Source organism: Lathyrus oleraceus, chromosome 7, assembly GCF_024323335.1.
Source record: "Lathyrus oleraceus cultivar Zhongwan6 chromosome 7, CAAS_Psat_ZW6_1.0, whole genome shotgun sequence".
Classification (NCBI taxonomy): domain Eukaryota; kingdom Viridiplantae; phylum Streptophyta; class Magnoliopsida; order Fabales; family Fabaceae; genus Lathyrus; species Lathyrus oleraceus.
The window spans coordinates 214,732,117-214,749,194 of NC_066585.1; the positions used below are offsets into that span (position 1 = coordinate 214,732,117).

A 17,078-nucleotide genomic window follows, 5' to 3' on the forward strand; every position below is an offset into this window, starting at 1 on the left:
TTGAAGCACATACCCTCAGATGATTGGTCAACAGTCCATGAGAACCCTTAGGCTTGAATCTCTTAACCTCTCTATCTTCTGAGAAGACTTTGGAGGATGACTTCTGATTTTCACATGATATGCAATATGAAAATGCCTAATGTCTTAAAATGAAATGCAATATGCTAAGCTAGTCCCAAGAGAGGAGGGCAAATTTTGAGGTTCTACACCTGTCAACAAAAAGAAATGGGTTCCTAGGACAAATGTAACAAGTCTAATAGCTCACACTTCCTTTAGAGTATCAGCCAAAGAAGATTGGTATTTTGATAGTGGTTGCTCCAGACATATGACTGGGAACAAAAATCTGCTAACTGAACTTCATCCTCATGCCATGAGTTATGTTACCTTTGGTGATGGTGCAAAGGGTGAAATTAAGGGAATGGGTAGACTAGATTACCCTGGAGTACCTGACCTTGACAATGTCCTACTTGTTAAGGGATTAACTACTAATCTTATAAGCATTAGTCAATTGTGTGATCAAGGTCTGAATGTGAACTTCACCAGAACTGAATGTCTGATTACTAACAAGGAAAATAAAGTGATCATGAAGGGATTTAGGTCCAAAGACAATTGCTACATGTGGAGCTCTCAAGAAACTAGATATTCTCAATGTGTAGCTTAGCCAAAGAGGAAGAAGTGAAGATATGGCATCAAAGATTGGGCCACCTGCACCTTAAAGGTATGAATAGGATCATATCAATTGAAGTTGTTAGAGGAATTCCCAACTTAAAAATTGATGAAGGAAAAATCTGTGGAGAATGTCAAATTGGAAAACAGACAAAGATGTCACACCAGAGGCTCAGACATGACACCACGACCAAAGTCTTGGAACTCCTCCATATGGACTTGATGGGACCCATGCAAGTAGAAAGCCTTGGTGGGAAGAAGTATGCATATGTGGTGGTGGATGATTTCTCCAGATACACCTGGATCAATTTTATAAGAGAAAAATCGGATGTATTTGAAGTCTTTAAGGAGCATTGTCTGAAACTTCAAAGGGAAAAAGAAAGTCCTGTTATCAAAATTAGAAGTGATCATGGGAAGGAGTTTGAGAACAACAAATTTGCTGAATTCTGCTCTTCTGAAGGAATACATCATGAGTTCTCATCTCCCATCACTCCCCAGCAAAATGGTGTGGTGGAAAGAAAAAATAGGACTCTTCAAGAATCAGCCAGAGCTATGATTCATGCTAAGAAATTACCCTACCATTTTTGGGCTGAAGCCATGAACACAACCTGCTATGTTCACAACAGAGTGACATTAAAGAAAGGGACTCCCACAATCCTTTATGAAGTCTGGAAAGGAAGAAAACCTATAGTCAAATACTTTCATGTATTTGGCAACAAATGCTATATCTTGGCTGATCGTGAGCAAAGAAGGAAGATGGATCCCAAAAGTGATGAAGGAATATTTTTGGGTTATTCAACAAACAGCAGAGCCTACAGGGTCGTCAATTTCAGAACTAGTGTATTGATGGAATCCATTAATATTATGGTTGATGACCAACAGACTGATGTCACAGACGATGTCGAGACATCTTTGAGTGATTCTCCAGCTGACTTCTCAGGCAAAAATAAGGAAGAAGAACCTCCTCAAGCTGAACCTGAAGATGACAAAATCAACAAGGGACCCTCTATCAGAATTCAGAAGGATCATCCCAAAGATCTTATCATAGGAGATCCAGATAAAGGAGTCACTACTAGATCAAGGGAAGTAATCTCACATGGTTGCTTTGTGTCAAAGATTGAACCCATAAATATCAAGGAACCCTTGACTGATGAGTTATGGATCAATGCCATGCAAGAGGAGTTAGGCCAATTCAAGAGGAATGAAGTATGGGAATTGGTTCCTTTAGCACCTCAAATTTGCCCTCCTCATTCATGCATTCACTTTAGGTCATTTAACATTTCACATTGCATTCCAACATCTTCAAATGGGGTTTATTCATCATTCAAAATGTTAATCTTGAAGGAGCAAAAGTCTGTTCCTAAGCTGTCATGTTCGCTAGACGAGCAGGATGGTTCGCCACGCGAGTCCCAAGAAAAGCCACCAGAGTCACCTGCGCCCAGAAGAAGTTTTCTGAACTGTCATGCTCGCTAGGCGAGCAAATCCTTCGCTAATCGAAGCCCACGTGTTTTTTAAAAATAAAAAATATAACAAAGAATCATGGGCTCGGATTGCCTTCACTTTAAGCCCACCAAGCCACGAAAATCAGAGTATAAACTCTAGAAATTCATTAGAACAAAACGCTAATAGAACTAATCTGCAGGCAGCCTCCAGAGACACTGACAAAACTCATCTGCACAAAATCACCTCTACCAATTCTATTTGATAAAAACCCTAACATTGCTCTGCAAACCCAACCGTGCAATTCAATTTCATTCGATCTCTCCAATCAGGTTGGCCCTATTTCCATTACTTTATGCTTTCAATTTGAAATCTCTGAAGGATGGGGCATTACGGGTGAATTTGGAAGAGTGGGTATCGTTTGGTTTTGCATGTGGGTTTAGATGTGCATGAATGTGTGGAACAATGCTTTGAATGTCTAATCACTCAGTTTCTGAAATTGGTACCATAGGGTTTGGGGTTTTTGAAATCGGACTATTATCAAGGAAGAACCCATAACCCATAGGCATTCGCTAGCACCTCGCTAGGCGAATCTGTGGCGAAGCTTCGCTAAGTCTTCGCTAAGCGAAGCAGTAGCGATCATGACAGTAGTTGTTTTTTTTGTTTGCTCTCTAATCTGTTTTGTGTTTGTTGTGACATGTTTTCTATTGCATCCGTGCACTATTTACCTGACGTTGTTGTTGTTATGTTTCTTTTGTTTGGTGCAACTCTTGATTGCATCCCATCTTGTTACTCTAACCTGTTTGTCGAGTTTTTGTGAGGGCTCACAGGACTCCTGAAGAATAGCTCGCTTGGTATTCCACTTTATTTGTGGGATACCATTTAGAGATTTATTCTGATTACTTTGCTGACTTGCTTGATGGTGCTAGCTTGAGAGATCTTTGTGTTCCTTGTTTCTTTAGTTGATGTTACTTCGGATCTTTATCCGTGTGGTAGATCTCTTGATCCCTTTTACATCTTCCCAGCATTTTACCACTTTCTTAGCTGGAAGACCTCGATAGGAGGCAATGTTTTTGTGTGTTTGCTTTTGTGCCCAAAGACCTCCAAGAAGAGGCACTAGTGCTAATAACCTCCATGAAGAGGCAATTGACGGATAAAAGGGATTAGTAGTCAATCCCCCGTTATTCAGTATGTCGTTCTTTATGCTCGCACTACGTGTCGATGCTTCAGAACAAAAGCCCAAGATCTTTTGTCCGGTCGGTCAGTGGAGAGGGTTCCATCTTTCTGAATCCCCACGCTTTGTCATGAGCTCACCCTGTCCAAGGTTAAGAGCTATGAGGTCTTATTCTCATTACCCTTTTGATCTGCTCACCCTGATGTTCAATGTCAGTGGTCAAGAGCCCATTTGATTACCTCTCCATGGCTTGTTTGTCGAGGTTGATATGACCCCTCTTGACTAAAGCCTTACCCATGTATGTTTGAGCCCCCTTGTTGGTGTGTTTACTTTATGCTATATGTTTTTTGTATGGTGTGATCGTCTCCCCATAGGATTGCTAGACTTCGTATAGTCTCTCGTCTGCATGTCAATTAAGGTAGCACGGTTCCTTCGTCTAGGACTTCGTTTTTGCATGAGCATTCCTAAAACACAAACAAACTCATTGATTTTTCTTCTCCTAAGAACACGTTAACTCCTTCTACTACAGGCGAGTAAGTATCCAAAGGTCGAGCAACCGGTAGATTGCGTAGTAACGTCGTTCATCTAAAAAAAACACAAAACAAACAAAAATAGGTTAGCCGAGCTACGGTGCTCTGATTCTCAATCCTTCTTGAGATACGTATGCAGCAGGGTAGGGCCTGTGCGAGCAATAACTCTTTCTTTTCCCTACTTTGACTTTCTCTCTTTCGCATCGCATATAGGACTTTTTATAGACACACTTTAGACATAAATAGCAAGCGTGGATCCTGTGGAGTACCACAGACGTGAAGGGGTGCGATAACCTTCCCTTCACATAACCGGCCCCCTTACTCAGTTTTCTTTGGTTCGAGACTTTGTTTTATCCGTTCCCTCTTGGTTATGCAGTACTACCTTTCCCTCCTCTTGAGATAAAAATACATAGCTGGCGACTCTACTCTTTCTTCCTCGCCACTCCTTTTGCGTTTGTACCTGGATTCGGGAAATCCTCGGGGAGCGACAATTCCTAGACCTGAAGGAGTACATGTCATAGGTACAAAGTGGGTATATAAGAATAATTCTGATGAACAAGGGGTTGTTACTAAAAACAAATCTAGATTAGTAGCTCAAGGATATACTCAAGTTGAAGGAGTTGACTTTGATGAAACTTTTGCTCCTGTAGCCCGCCTTGAGTCCATTAGATTATTGCTTGGAGTGGCATGTATTCTGAAATTCAAACTATTTCAAATGGATGTAAAAAGTGCCTTCCTAAATGGCTACCTAAATGAAGAAGTATATGTTGAACAGCCTAAAGGATTCACAGATCCAAATCTCCCACAACATGTGTACAGATTGAAGAAAGCCCTCTATGGGTTGAAGCAAGCTCCCAGGGCTTGGTATGAGAGACTCACAGTGCTCCTCACTGATAATGGATACAGGAAAGGAGGTATTGACAAAACTCTGTTTGTGAAGAATGAAGGAGGGAAGCTCATGGTGGCACAAATATATGTAGATGATATTGTATTTGGTGGGATGTCAGATCAGATGGTTGAACATTTTGTTAGACAAATGCAGTCTGAGTTTGAGATAAGACTTGTCGGAGAACTGGCCTACTTTCTTGGGCTACAAGTCAAACAGATGGAAGACTCTATCTTTTTATCTCAAAGAAAGTATGTCAAGAAAATTGTGAAGAAGTTTTGCATGGAAAATGCAAGCCATAAAAGGACACGTGCTCCTACACATGTGAAAATCTCCAAAGATGAAAATGGTGTCAGTGTAGATCAAAGTCTATACAGAAGCATGATAGGCAGTCTGCTATATCTCACAGCAAGCACACCTGACATTGCATTTGCTGTTGGGATCTGTGATAGATATCAAGTTGAACCAAAAGTCAGTCACATAAACCAAGTGAAGAGAATACTGAAATATGTCAATGGCACCAGTGACTATGGGATGTTATATACTCATGGATCTGGATCTATGTTGACTGGATACTGTGATGCTGACTGGGCTGGGAGTGCAGATGATAGGAAGAGCACATCAGGAGGATGTTTCTTCTTAGGGAACAATCTGATATCATGGTTCAGCAAGAAATAGAATTGTGTATCTCTATCCACTGCTGAAGCTGAATACATAGCAGCTGGAAGTAGTTGTTCTCAAATGGTCTAGATGAAACAAATATTGTCTGAATACAATGTCACACAAGATGTCATAACATTATACTGTGATAACCTAAGTGCTATAAACATCTCCAAAAATCCTATTCAGCACAGCAAGACAAAGCACATTGATATTAGGCATCACTTCATCAGAGAACTTGTGGAAGAGAAGATCATAGCACTGGAGCATGTTTCTACAGAAAGGCAATTAGTTGACATATTCACAAAATCTTTGGATGCCAATCAATTTGAATGTTTAAGAGGGAAATTGGGGATTTGTGTTTATGAGAATCTATAAGCAATCAAAGGAGTATCTGGATGGTTCTCACAAAAAGAGAAAGGAATTAGAGAGGTATGGTGTTATGGTCACCTTTGGTCAATTTTGACTAAAAAGGGGGAGAAGTGTTAATGTGGAATATGGAAGCAGTTGTGGAGTGGTGAGTTGTATGTAGCTGAACTGAAGGACAACTATTATTCACTACGCCAAAAATGACTTTTAACAGCGCATCTTAGACAGCGCTTTTAAAAGAAAGCGCTGTCTAAGGTTAAAATTAAAATAAAACACGGAAAATGTTCCAAAAAAATAATGAAAGCGCTGTCTAAGGGGGGGTCTTAGACAGCGCTTTCTAAAAGCGCTGTCTAAGACCACCCCTTAGACAGCGCTTTTAGAAAGCACTTTTAAATATAGACCTTAGTCAACGCTTTTGATAAAGCGCTGTCTAAAGTCTTTAAATTAAAAAAAAAATTAAAACCAAAAGCGCTGTCTAAGGGGGGTTTAGAAAGCGCTTTTGGAAAGCGCTGTCTAAGCGCTTTTGGAAAGCGCTTTTAGAAAGCGCTTTTGGAAGTCTTCAATTCCACGAACACATAATCACAGAGCTTCTCGAAGACACCAATGGCGGTCTCGTCATTCTCTCTTCAGGTCTCTCTCTATCGAAACTCATTTCATCTCTTCTCCTTCTTCACTCCACTTCTCAGGGAACACTTCTCATTCTATCTCCTTCCTCCGCCACTCTCAAATCCAAAATCAATTTCCATCTCAAAACCCTAAACCCCCAATTCTACCAAGTCCCCGTCGAAATCACCGCCGACCTCCCCGTTAACCACCGCCACTCCCTCTACTCTTCCGGCTCCGTCTGTTTCATTACCCCTAGAATCCTCATCGTTGATCTTCTCACTAATAAACTACCTGCCTCAATTATCTCCGGACTCATCATCCTCAACGCTCATTCCGTTTCGGAGACTTCCACTGAAGCTTTTATTGTTAGGATTTTTCGTTCTCTCAATCGAAGTGCGTTTGTTCGTGTTTTCTCCGATAGGCCACAAGCGATGGTTTCGGGTTTTGCGAAGGCGGAGAGAACTATGAAGTGTTTGCATATTCGTAAGCTGCATCTTTGGCCGAGATTTCAGGTTTATGTTTCGCAGGAGCTTGAGCAGGACCCGCCGGATGTTGTCGATATTAGGGTTTCGATGAGTAAGTACATGATGGGGATTCAGAAGGCTATTGTTGAAGTTATGGGTGCGTGCTTGAAGGAGATGAGGAAGACGAATAAGGTTGATGTGGAGGATTTGACTATGTAACTTGAAAAGAACACCCTGGGCCATTATACAAAGTGCCCTAAAAGTTACCGATATGGATATGTGTTATGCGCACTATACTAGAGGCCACTTCAAATTTCATTTTCCCCAAATCAAAGCCAAAATCCCCCACCTCCTTCTCGTGTCTTCCGTGACGCTCTTCTCCACAAGCATAGGTACATATTTCTTCTCATTCTTTCTCGATCCTTCAATGTTATTTTCTCTCTGTTTCTTCTCCTCAGTTCCTTTTATTTATTTCCGTTTCGTTTCTATACCTTTACTATACTTTTTAATTTGCATCGTGATATACCATCGTTGCTGCTAAATATGAATACTTTAAGTTCTCAAGTAGCCTGAGTGGCCGCCACTAGTGGTGGTACAGTGACTATACTGTTGTGAACTTGCAAAACCTCTACTAACCAAGTTTAATCCTTGATTGATTTTGTAAATCATATTATTTGCTGACATTTACTTTGTTTGACATCTATTTGCATTTAGTCATGCTAATGTTTGGATTTGATATTGAACCCTTTTGCAGTTGTGATCAAAATTTGACAACCAACTAAGCCAGTAAATATCTCTGCAAGATGTCGGCTGGACCTGGACTGGAATCCCTCGTAGATCGTAAGTAATATGTAACATATTCCCTTCTCAATGTATTGAGTACACAACTTTTACAAAAACATACTTTTCTAGACTTGCTAGACATTGCTCTTAGGTAATCCATTAGCATTTGCCTGACATTTAAAGGTAATGAAACCAATAAAACCAGTATTTCATCAAATCTTACTTCATTATAATGTGTTTAAGTGATGGTTATCAATGATTACTTTCACTAAAGCTTTTATTATTTTGGCAGAGACAATATCAGTCATTACAAATGACGGACGCAATATAGTGGTAAGCCTTGTGTACTCTGCATGAAAAAATTAACTCTTGATTGCATGTAATTTTTAAATGCCAGACACTGTTTTAGTTTCTAATTATGATGTTTTTTCTATTAAGGGTGTCCTAAAAGGCTTTGACCAGGCAACAAATATAATTCTTGACGAGTCACATGAACGAGTTTATTCTACCAAGGTATGAACGAAATGAATGATACTCTGCATTTGTTTAAAATTTGATTATGCATGACTTTGGTGACATAATGTTTGCACATTTAATCAGATTCTTTCCTGCGAGTTATATTTGGCGTTGCTCGTTTTACCTGTCTTCTTTTCGTTGTCTCATTCTTGTTTCTAATGACAGGAAGGTGTCCAGCAGCTTGTTCTAGGTTTATACATCATTAGGGGTGACAACATGTATGCCGGTTTCTCCAATATATTTTCAACTTTATCTGTTTTAGACTCTGGATATCCGCGTTTTAGAACCCTAACCCTTTTGTTTTGGATTTTGCAGAAGTGTTGTTGGTGAACTGGATGAGGATCTAGATTCCAATTTAGATTTGTCCAAGCTTAGAGCTCATCCCTTAAAACCTGTCATCCACTGAAGCAAACTTATCTTAGTTGTTAGGGCTTAGGAGTTGCTTTTGTATGGAACTGAACTCATGAGCTTTGAGAAGCTGGGATTGCAGGGTAGCATGTTATTTAAGTATGTGCTTGGATCCATTTTTGTAAGATGTAATAGTAATTTTAGACTCACAGATTCACTGGTCAAATATAAAATAGAAGTGTATGTCACTGCTTGCATGGGTGGGAAAAAATCGCATCTCTTATTATATGTGAAAGCCATGATTTTATTATCACAGATTTCATCATCGATGATGGTTGGCAACAGATTGAGAGTAAACCAAAAGATGCCGATTCTGTTGTACAAGAAGGAGCACAGTAAGATTTTATCTTGTTTCTTAATTTAGCATTTTTCATGCACATTGCATAGAAAAAGTCCTAATTTAGAAATGTATAACTGATCCTCGGAGATATGATTCTTGCAGGTTTGCGACACGGTTGACTGGTATTAAAGAAAACACTAAGTTTCAAAAGAATGGTGGGGGGAATGGCTTGGAGCATGTTGTAGATCAAACAAAGCAACTACACAATATGAAGTATGGTCTAGCATCCTGAAATCCTATAAATTCATTTCAAAATGATTCGTATTCTTCGAGTTGTTGAGTTATGTGACAGAAGAATTATCATGACTTAATTGTTTATTTTATGTTTCTGAATTTTTGGTTTTCTATGGCAGGTATGTATATGTTTGGCATGCTCTAGCTGGTTATTGGGGTGGAGTGAAGCCAACAGCAATTGGAATGGAGCACTTCAACACTGTTGTAGCATACCCCATACACTCCCCGGGCGTTCTAGGAAATCAACCAGACGCCGTCATGGACAGCTTGACTGTCCATGGGTTAGGTCTGGTTCATCCGAAAAAGGTCTTTGATTTCTACATGAGCTCCATGCTTACTTAGCTTCGTGCGGAGTAGATGGAGTGAAAGTTGATGTGCAAAACATTATCGAGACCCTTGGTTCAGGACATGGCGGAAGAGTCTCAATCACACGTAGCTATCATCAAGCTCTCGAGGCTTCTATTGCTCGAAATTTTTGCGACAACGGATGCATTTCTTGCATGTGTCACAATACTGATGGCCTCTATAGTGCCAAGCAGACTGCTGTTGTGAGAGCCTCTGATGACTTTTACCCACATGATCCTGCTTCTCATACCATTCATGTTTCATCGGTTACGTATAACTCAATTTTCCTTGGAGAGTTCATGCAACCTGACTGGGACATGTTTCATGTAAGTAGAAGTGAATCTGTATTTTGAGTACCTTTTAATAGCTATATTCTTGTTAACAAAAGTATATTGGTAATTTCAGAGTTTACACCCGGCAGCCGAGTATCATGCTGCAGCTCGTGCGATCAGTGGAGGCCCAATTTATGTCAGGTAGTATATTGACATTCATTGCAGTTCTTGTTCAACATTTGGTTATACATGACTATATGTATTAATATCGTCATGTTGCTTTTGGTGCCGGGTGGTGCAAGATAGAGAAGAAAAACCGTATTCATTGCGAAACCCCTGAGACACTTACTGGCTCTGTCTGTACCTCTGATGTTGATCTTATTGCTCAAGTAGCTGGTGCTGATTGGAATGGAGATGCTGTTGTCTTTTCTTATAGATCAGGTAATTTCATTGAGCTTAAAATCTTTGAATTTCAAGAAGTGAAGTTGCTACTGTGAAATTCAACTTTATTAAAATATTGACTAGCATCCACATTTCAGGCAACATAGCTCTTTTACCAAAGGGTGCTTCAATGCCAGTGACATTAAAAGTTCTAGAATACGAGCTTTTCCATTTCTATCCAATCAAGGTAAGGCTTAAGCAAGTTTGTTATACAATATATTGGGAAGAATTGTTTGTTTGGTACCGATGAACATGATATGCTGAATGAATTGATGCTTTTTGACAGGAAATCGCGCAAGGTATTTGGTTTGCACCAATAGGGCTATTGGATATGTTCAACACTGGAGGAGCTGTGGAACAGTTTGAAATCCATCAAAAAGGAGTAGCTGCATCAGTTAGCCTAAAAGTGAGAGGAAGTGGAAGATTTGGGGTTTACTGTTCCCAGAGGCCAGTGAAGTGTGTGGTGGGTGATAATGAAAATGAGTTCAAGTATGAGTCAGAGACTGGGTTGACAACTTTCTAAGTGAAATCGACTAATCCGGATACGTTATTGAAGTTTATATTAACATTGGTTATGTATAGGTTTTTGAAGTTTAAAATGAATTGAACTTTATAATTGAACTTTCTAAGTGAATCTAACATTTGCCTAAATTCATCTTTTATACCGTGACGGAGTACGTTCTTCGGATCCTCAATGTTTGTTCATAAATTTGTGTAATTAATGTGTACATTTGTAGTATTTGTAGTATATGTAATGACTTGTAAATGTGTACATAAATTTGTATATATTTTGATACATTTAAGGTAAAATTGGTTTGAATTGGTATATATATATATTTGTTAGCCAAAAATTGGTAGAAAAAAGGCCAAAATGGCATATATAAAATGTGATAATTGTCTGTCAAAATCTGGTTGAAAACAGGTAGAAATTCTGGTTTATAAACCTGGAAAAAATGTGGTTTAAAACAAAAGCTTCAAAAATTTTCGTATACCTTAGACAGCGCTTTTGTAAAAAGCGCTGTCTAAGGGGGGGATTAGAAAGCGCTTTAGGCAAAAGCGCTGTCTAAGGGGGGGCTTAGACAGCGCTTTTTGAAAAGCGCTGTCTAAGGGGGGGGCTTAGACAGCGCTTTTTGAAAAGCGCTGTCTAAGGTATACCTAAAAAAATTAAAATAGGAGGGTCTTAGAAAGCGCTTTTGGCCAAAGCGCTGTCTAAGGGGGTGGGGCTTAGACAGCGCTTTTCAAAAGCGCTGTCTAAGGTATACCTAAAAAATTTAAAATAAGAGGGTCTTATAAAGCGCTTTTGGCCAAAGCGCTGTCTAAGGGGGGGGCTTAGACAGCGCTTTTGGCCAAAGCGCTGTCTAAGGGGGGGGCTTAGACAGCGCTTTTAAGATTTAAAAAAGCGCTGTCTAAACCTTTAGCAGCGGAGGTTTAGACAGCGCTTTAAAGCGCTGTCTAAGGCTAAAAAAAGCGCTGTCTAAGGTCTTGTTTGTTGTAGTGATTGAAGGAAGTGCACAGGTGTTAAAACATAATGTTGTTCTGTTATGTCTGATATGGTGCACAGGTGTTGATGTTGAAGCAGATGTCAAGATGACATTCTGGCTGGTACAGGTGCTGAAGTTACAGTAGCTATTATTTGATGTATGCACAGATTTAGGGGGAGAAGGAGTACCCTTGTGCATTTGTGTGTCTTACTAGTTGCATCCATAACTAGTAATTCTGTTTTTGTTGCACATATTTAGGGGGAGGAGAAGTACCCTTGTGCATGTGTGTATTACTAGTAACCTTCTAGTAATTGTGTTTGCTTCTGCTGCTGTTTAAACTACTGTTATGTTGTTTAACTGCTCATAGTTTACCTTGTGAACAAAAAGGACAGATATATGTTTTAGCCAAAATTTTCCAAAGGGGGAGTTTATTGATTCTTAGTGTTGGCAGAAATTTTGGTAAAACAAAGATTGTTTACAAGATGTTATGTGTGATGTCTTAACATAAGATATCCTATGTACCTGCTGGAGTTCAAGAACATGTTCATGCATGATTGTTTCAGAATGTCATACACAAGGTCATGGCATCTGATATGGTTCTACCTGCTGGAGCTTAAATGAAAGACATGTTCATGAAGGATTGTTTCAGAATGTCATACACAAGGTCATGGCATCTGATATGGTTGTACCTGCTGGAAGTTATAAAAGGAATTATTGAATTATGCAGGATTCTTCCAGGATGTCAGACTCGATGTCATGACATCCTGTACATAGAACATTCAGTAGGAATGTCTGGTGTTTTGTGATTGCACAATTAATGGCAATCTGTGTATGATTGAAGATCTGATTGGCAGGCGCATTCAATCATGGATTACAACCTGATTTACTTATTTTCCAAAGAGATCTAACCAGATGTTATAAAAAGATTTGATTGGAAAATAGATTTAGGGTTTTCAAGATGTCCAAGCCCAGCTGAAAGCTTCTATAAAAAGGGACTTAGAAAACCTGTTTGAACACACAACCAATACTAAGCGAAATACAAAGAGAGAGAGCTAGGGTTTGTGTTTGCTTAGTCGTGAGACTTGTAGGTCATTCAAGTCATCCATTGATGATTGAATTGGACTGATTTATGGTTGTAATTTTTCACTCTAAAGCTGTTAAGCAAGAGTGTGTGTCTACTTGATCAAAGTTGTGAAGCAAGATCAAGTGTGTGTCTTTTTGATCAAAGCTGTGAAGCAAGATCAAAAGTGTGTCTTCTTGATTAAAACTGTGAAGTAAAATCAAGAGTGTGTTATTGAAAAGTGATTTCTTTTCTCAAGGGATTGTTGTTTAAGATCACAGGTGTGATTGTAGGGAAGTGAGTGGGTTCTCATATCTAAGAGTGCTTAGGTAGAACTTGCACGGGTAGAGATTAGGTGAGAAAGACTGTAACTTGTTGAAGTGTACGGAGAGTCTTTGAACTGATTCTATTTTAGTGAATTTCCTTCCTGGCTTGGTAGCCCCTAGATGTAGGTGAGTTGGACCGAACTGGGTTAACAATTGCTTGTGTATTTTGCATTACTATTCTCTATCTTTATTCTGTTTGCATTACTCAGATATTAGTGTCGTGACATTACCTTCGACATCTCATATATGATACCAGAATTTCAAAAAGCCTTAAGGTCTTTTGTTATCAAAGGGAGAAAATCAATCTAAACCAACAATCCACCATGCGAGGAAGGCTTCAACATGCTAGTGAGGGGGTTGACCCTATAATAAGCATGGAAGGCTTATAATCCAACACTAAGGATGAGGTGAGATTTACATCAACCGCTATGATAACTCAAATCTATGACTAATGTTTTTGAAAAGATTTCAACAAGTGGCCATTGGAACCACAAAACAACTTGAAATAAGTTATATTTACCAGTTGAATGTATTTACAAAATGAGGTCAAAGTTGGATTAAAGTTTATTTACAATGAGTATTTATGAAAATGGTTTTGAAAAGTCAAAGGCGTAAGGCCTAGGTTTCTAATTTGAAATAAAGTCAAAGTTTTGAAAATGATTTTTGGTTTGGTTAGAGGGGGGAGAGGAGAGAAGGGATAATCCTAAAGCATACAAAGATAAGAGGGGAGAGATAACCCTTGGAGTTCCTTTTCTTGGAGTCATAGAGATGACTCAAGATGCTCCTTTCCTTTGGATTTAGCACACAAAGTAAGCAATCAATAATTTGAATTCAAGCTCCTAGGATCTCCATTTGGCTTGGCTCTTAACTTGGCTACTCATGGCAATGGTCCTCTTTTCCCAATTTTAAGATGAGATTCCTATCACACAAAAGCACACATTAAAAGGCTCACAACATAATAAAGGTAATGGACAAAGAATAAGTTTGAGGAGAAGTCCTTTGAGGTCAACTTTGAATTTTCGCATTCTAAAGGCATGAGGCCTAGTTGCTCTTCAACACATTTTTCATTCTAAAGGCATGAGGCCTAGTTGTTCTTGAACTCCTTTAAGCATGGGTGAATCCTAATTCTAAGTCCTTTCTCCTTTTGTATTTTTGGTTCACATCAAAACAAACACAAAACAACACAAAATAGCAATATATTTATATACAATAGTGGGCTCAAATGAGCAAAAGAAAAATGACATAAACATAAAATATGTGCTCAAGTGAGCAAAATGAAAATCAAGATGAATAATGAGCAACAAATAAATGATATTAAAAGTAAATGATAGTAATTTAAAAGCTCAAATTAAAATTAGTAGTTAGTAGAGTCATGTTAGCTTGTCATAAGACAACGTAGCGCTATGTTAAGCAATCGTAAGTGGACTAATATAGTAGCCACAACGATCTGAGGCTGGTCAATTAGAATATAGGCAAAGAACACAAGTTAGAGATCATGACTAGTAAGCCAAGCTCCATAAACTTGTCATGCCAAACAAGAAGGGAAGGGCCTTGTATTGACTTTTGGTTATTTGCTTGACCAAGAAGTAACCTATCTTTGACACAAAATAACTCACTTGATCATGGATCAAGTTGAGTTTGGTTTGGATCAAAGAAGGTTAAACTTCTATTTGTCAAGACCAACCTCAAGACTTTAACTCATTGGCCATTGAGGGAAAGAAAAGGATGAAGATGAAAGGGAGGGGGGGGGGGGGGGGGGGGGGTAAGAAGACAGCAACCAATCCCAATTGATCAAGGGATAACTCATCCTTGATCAAATTCATTCATCTCTCTAGGTGATGATCCTTAAGGATTCTCAAACCACAAGATCTAATGAATTTGATCAAAGTTGAATCAATTCAACCTTGATCAACACCAAATAGAAGAGGAATGAATATAACAAGTCAAGAAGTCAATAATATTTTTTGGTAATTTTTGAATTAAAAGAAAATACAAATGAAAAACAAACAAACAAAGTTGAACCTCAAATTCAATTCAAAAAAACTTCAATAAATCTAACTAAATTTTCATAGGTTCAACATAGTCAAACAAACTTTGACTAACTTTCCCACAAATTTTTAAAGCCATAAAGCAATTAAAATCAATTAAAAACAACCAAAAATAACATAATATGAATTAAAATCTCAAATAATCTCAAAACAAACAAGAAATATTTGAGACTATTCTTCATTGACTTATCATGATCCATAAATGCTATGAAAATATTTTTGTATTTTTCTAAAGTCAGAAAGCATTTTAAAATGAATTAAAATCATTAAAAACCAAATAATTCATGAAAAATATCAAATGAGGTCACAAAAATAATTAAAAATCATAAGATGAAACAAGATTTTTCAAGAAAAATTTTAAAGTTGGTCTCATAAGAATTTTTTTATGAATTATTGAAAATAGAATGAATTAAAAGAAAATAAAGAGAAAATGAAATAAAGCGAAAAAAGCTGAGCAACCGGATTCGTTTCATTAATTGATGTGGCGTGTTACACGGCCTGGATCTGAGGGTGCATGATGTACTCAACTCAGCAGCGAAACACAACGAATTAAGAAAAGTAATTAGAATGGATGCACGAGATTAGATCGTGAGGGAGAGATCCAATGGCTGTGACCAGTACACGTGGTGGTGGTGGTGGAAACCACCATCTTCTCCAATCAACCAAACAGAATCCGGCTAGAATTGCAGGATAACGATTCTCATCAAAAATAAAAAACAAGGGCATGGAAATGAAGCTTATGTGATGTAGATCATCATTGTACCATTAGATTCCTCTCATTCTTCCTATATTGAGAGAAAAATGAAGGAGAAAATCATGGTGTCCACACGGATTGATCTTGAAATGAAAAATTAAATGCACCAAAAGTTTGCCTCAAGTATGAGGACTTCGGAGAACCACAAAAACACAAGAATACTACATTGAATCGTGAGTTTCAGATCCAAACAGTTTGAGCTTATACCTTCAAAAATGGTGAGTTTCTGGCCACGAATCCTTCAAGCTTTTTTCTCCTTTTTGATCTATGAATATATGGAAGATGATTGGCTAAGGAATCTAGCTTTGAAATTCAACTAATGTTGCTGAATTTCAAGCTCAAAAATATTGAAAATGGTGAGTGATTCCTTTGGCGAGGGTTGTGGTTTCAATTCAGCAGCATGTGGGATCTCCAAAGGGTTCTGAAATCAAGGAGAGGAAGCCCTTATTTATAGGTAAATGCATCTGATCATCACACTTTGCTCATGTGCATGGGAATTGCTATTTTTAATGCATGGGCCTTTGTGGACGTGTGAGAAGCCCATGAATGGTTGAAGGGACCTACTGAGCTCATATGGAAAGCATGTGGTCGTGCACATGGAATGGAAAAGGCTTGCATCTCAAGTTTTAACATAAAATGTCAAGAATACACATAAAAGAAGAAAAATTTGAATCTCCCAAATGGTAGATTCAAATGACTATTGTGAGTAATGGTTGGAAAGCTCTTGAATTAAGAAATAAAAGTCATGTTGGGCAAAAAAACATTTGACATGTGAAAATTGATCAAAAATGGCTTGGAAAGTTCAAGTGTAAAACATGTTCAAATCACTTTGAAAAAGTCAACCAAAAGTAAGCTTGGTTAAACCCCTCTGACCATATGATATTTGCTTCAAATTAAAGCATCTCCAACATTGAAGTTGTATATAGTTTTAACATAGTAAATTTAGACTCAAAGTTTTCATCATTTGGATTTTCTATGACAAAGTTATAGGCGTTTGAAGTTGGGTACTTTTTCAAATTCAATGAATTAGGTCAAAGATGACCTATATGTTTTGCAATGGCACATGTATTTCATTTAGGGTTATGAAATTTTGTCCAACATAAAATTTGAATTATACATCTCAAGATTTCCAATTCCTTTGGTCCCACCTCAAAATCTTAAAAATTGAGAAAGTTATGCCCTTGGCAAGTTGACCCAAAATTAGGGTTTCAGTCAAAATGACCTATAATGTTTTGAAATGAATGATGACCTTCCAAGCTTCAAATGGATTTTGAT

The 17,078-nt window shown here is 38.2% G+C and overlaps 1 protein-coding gene and 1 pseudogene across 1 annotated transcript; both read left to right on the top strand.

Annotated features, from left to right (window-relative positions):
- The first annotated feature begins 7,591 nt into the window (after positions 1–7,591).
- LOC127103209 (sm-like protein LSM8) lies at positions 7,592–8,757 on the top strand. Its single transcript, XM_051040480.1, has 5 exons — positions 7,592–7,635; positions 7,871–7,911; positions 8,017–8,091; positions 8,260–8,312; positions 8,410–8,757. Exons 1-5 carry the CDS (start codon positions 7,599–7,601, stop codon positions 8,498–8,500), a joined length of 297 nt encoding a protein of 98 aa, XP_050896437.1. The 5' UTR covers positions 7,592–7,598; the 3' UTR covers positions 8,501–8,757.
- On the top strand, positions 8,558–10,657 carry LOC127103000 (probable galactinol--sucrose galactosyltransferase 2; annotated as a pseudogene).
- The last annotated feature ends 6,421 nt before the right edge of the window (positions 10,658–17,078 follow it).

Excerpts from the sequence above, each read along its gene's own strand:
- LOC127103209 (XM_051040480.1), top strand. The coding sequence starts at position 7,599 with ATGTCGGCTGGACCTGGACTGGAATCCCTCGTAGATC. Across the intron at positions 7,636-7,870 it reads ACTGGAATCCCTCGTAGATC|AGACAATATCAGTCATTACA; the intron begins GTAAGTAATATG and ends TTATTTTGGCAG. Across the intron at positions 8,313-8,409 it reads ATCATTAGGGGTGACAACAT|AAGTGTTGTTGGTGAACTGG; the intron begins GTATGCCGGTTT and ends TGGATTTTGCAG.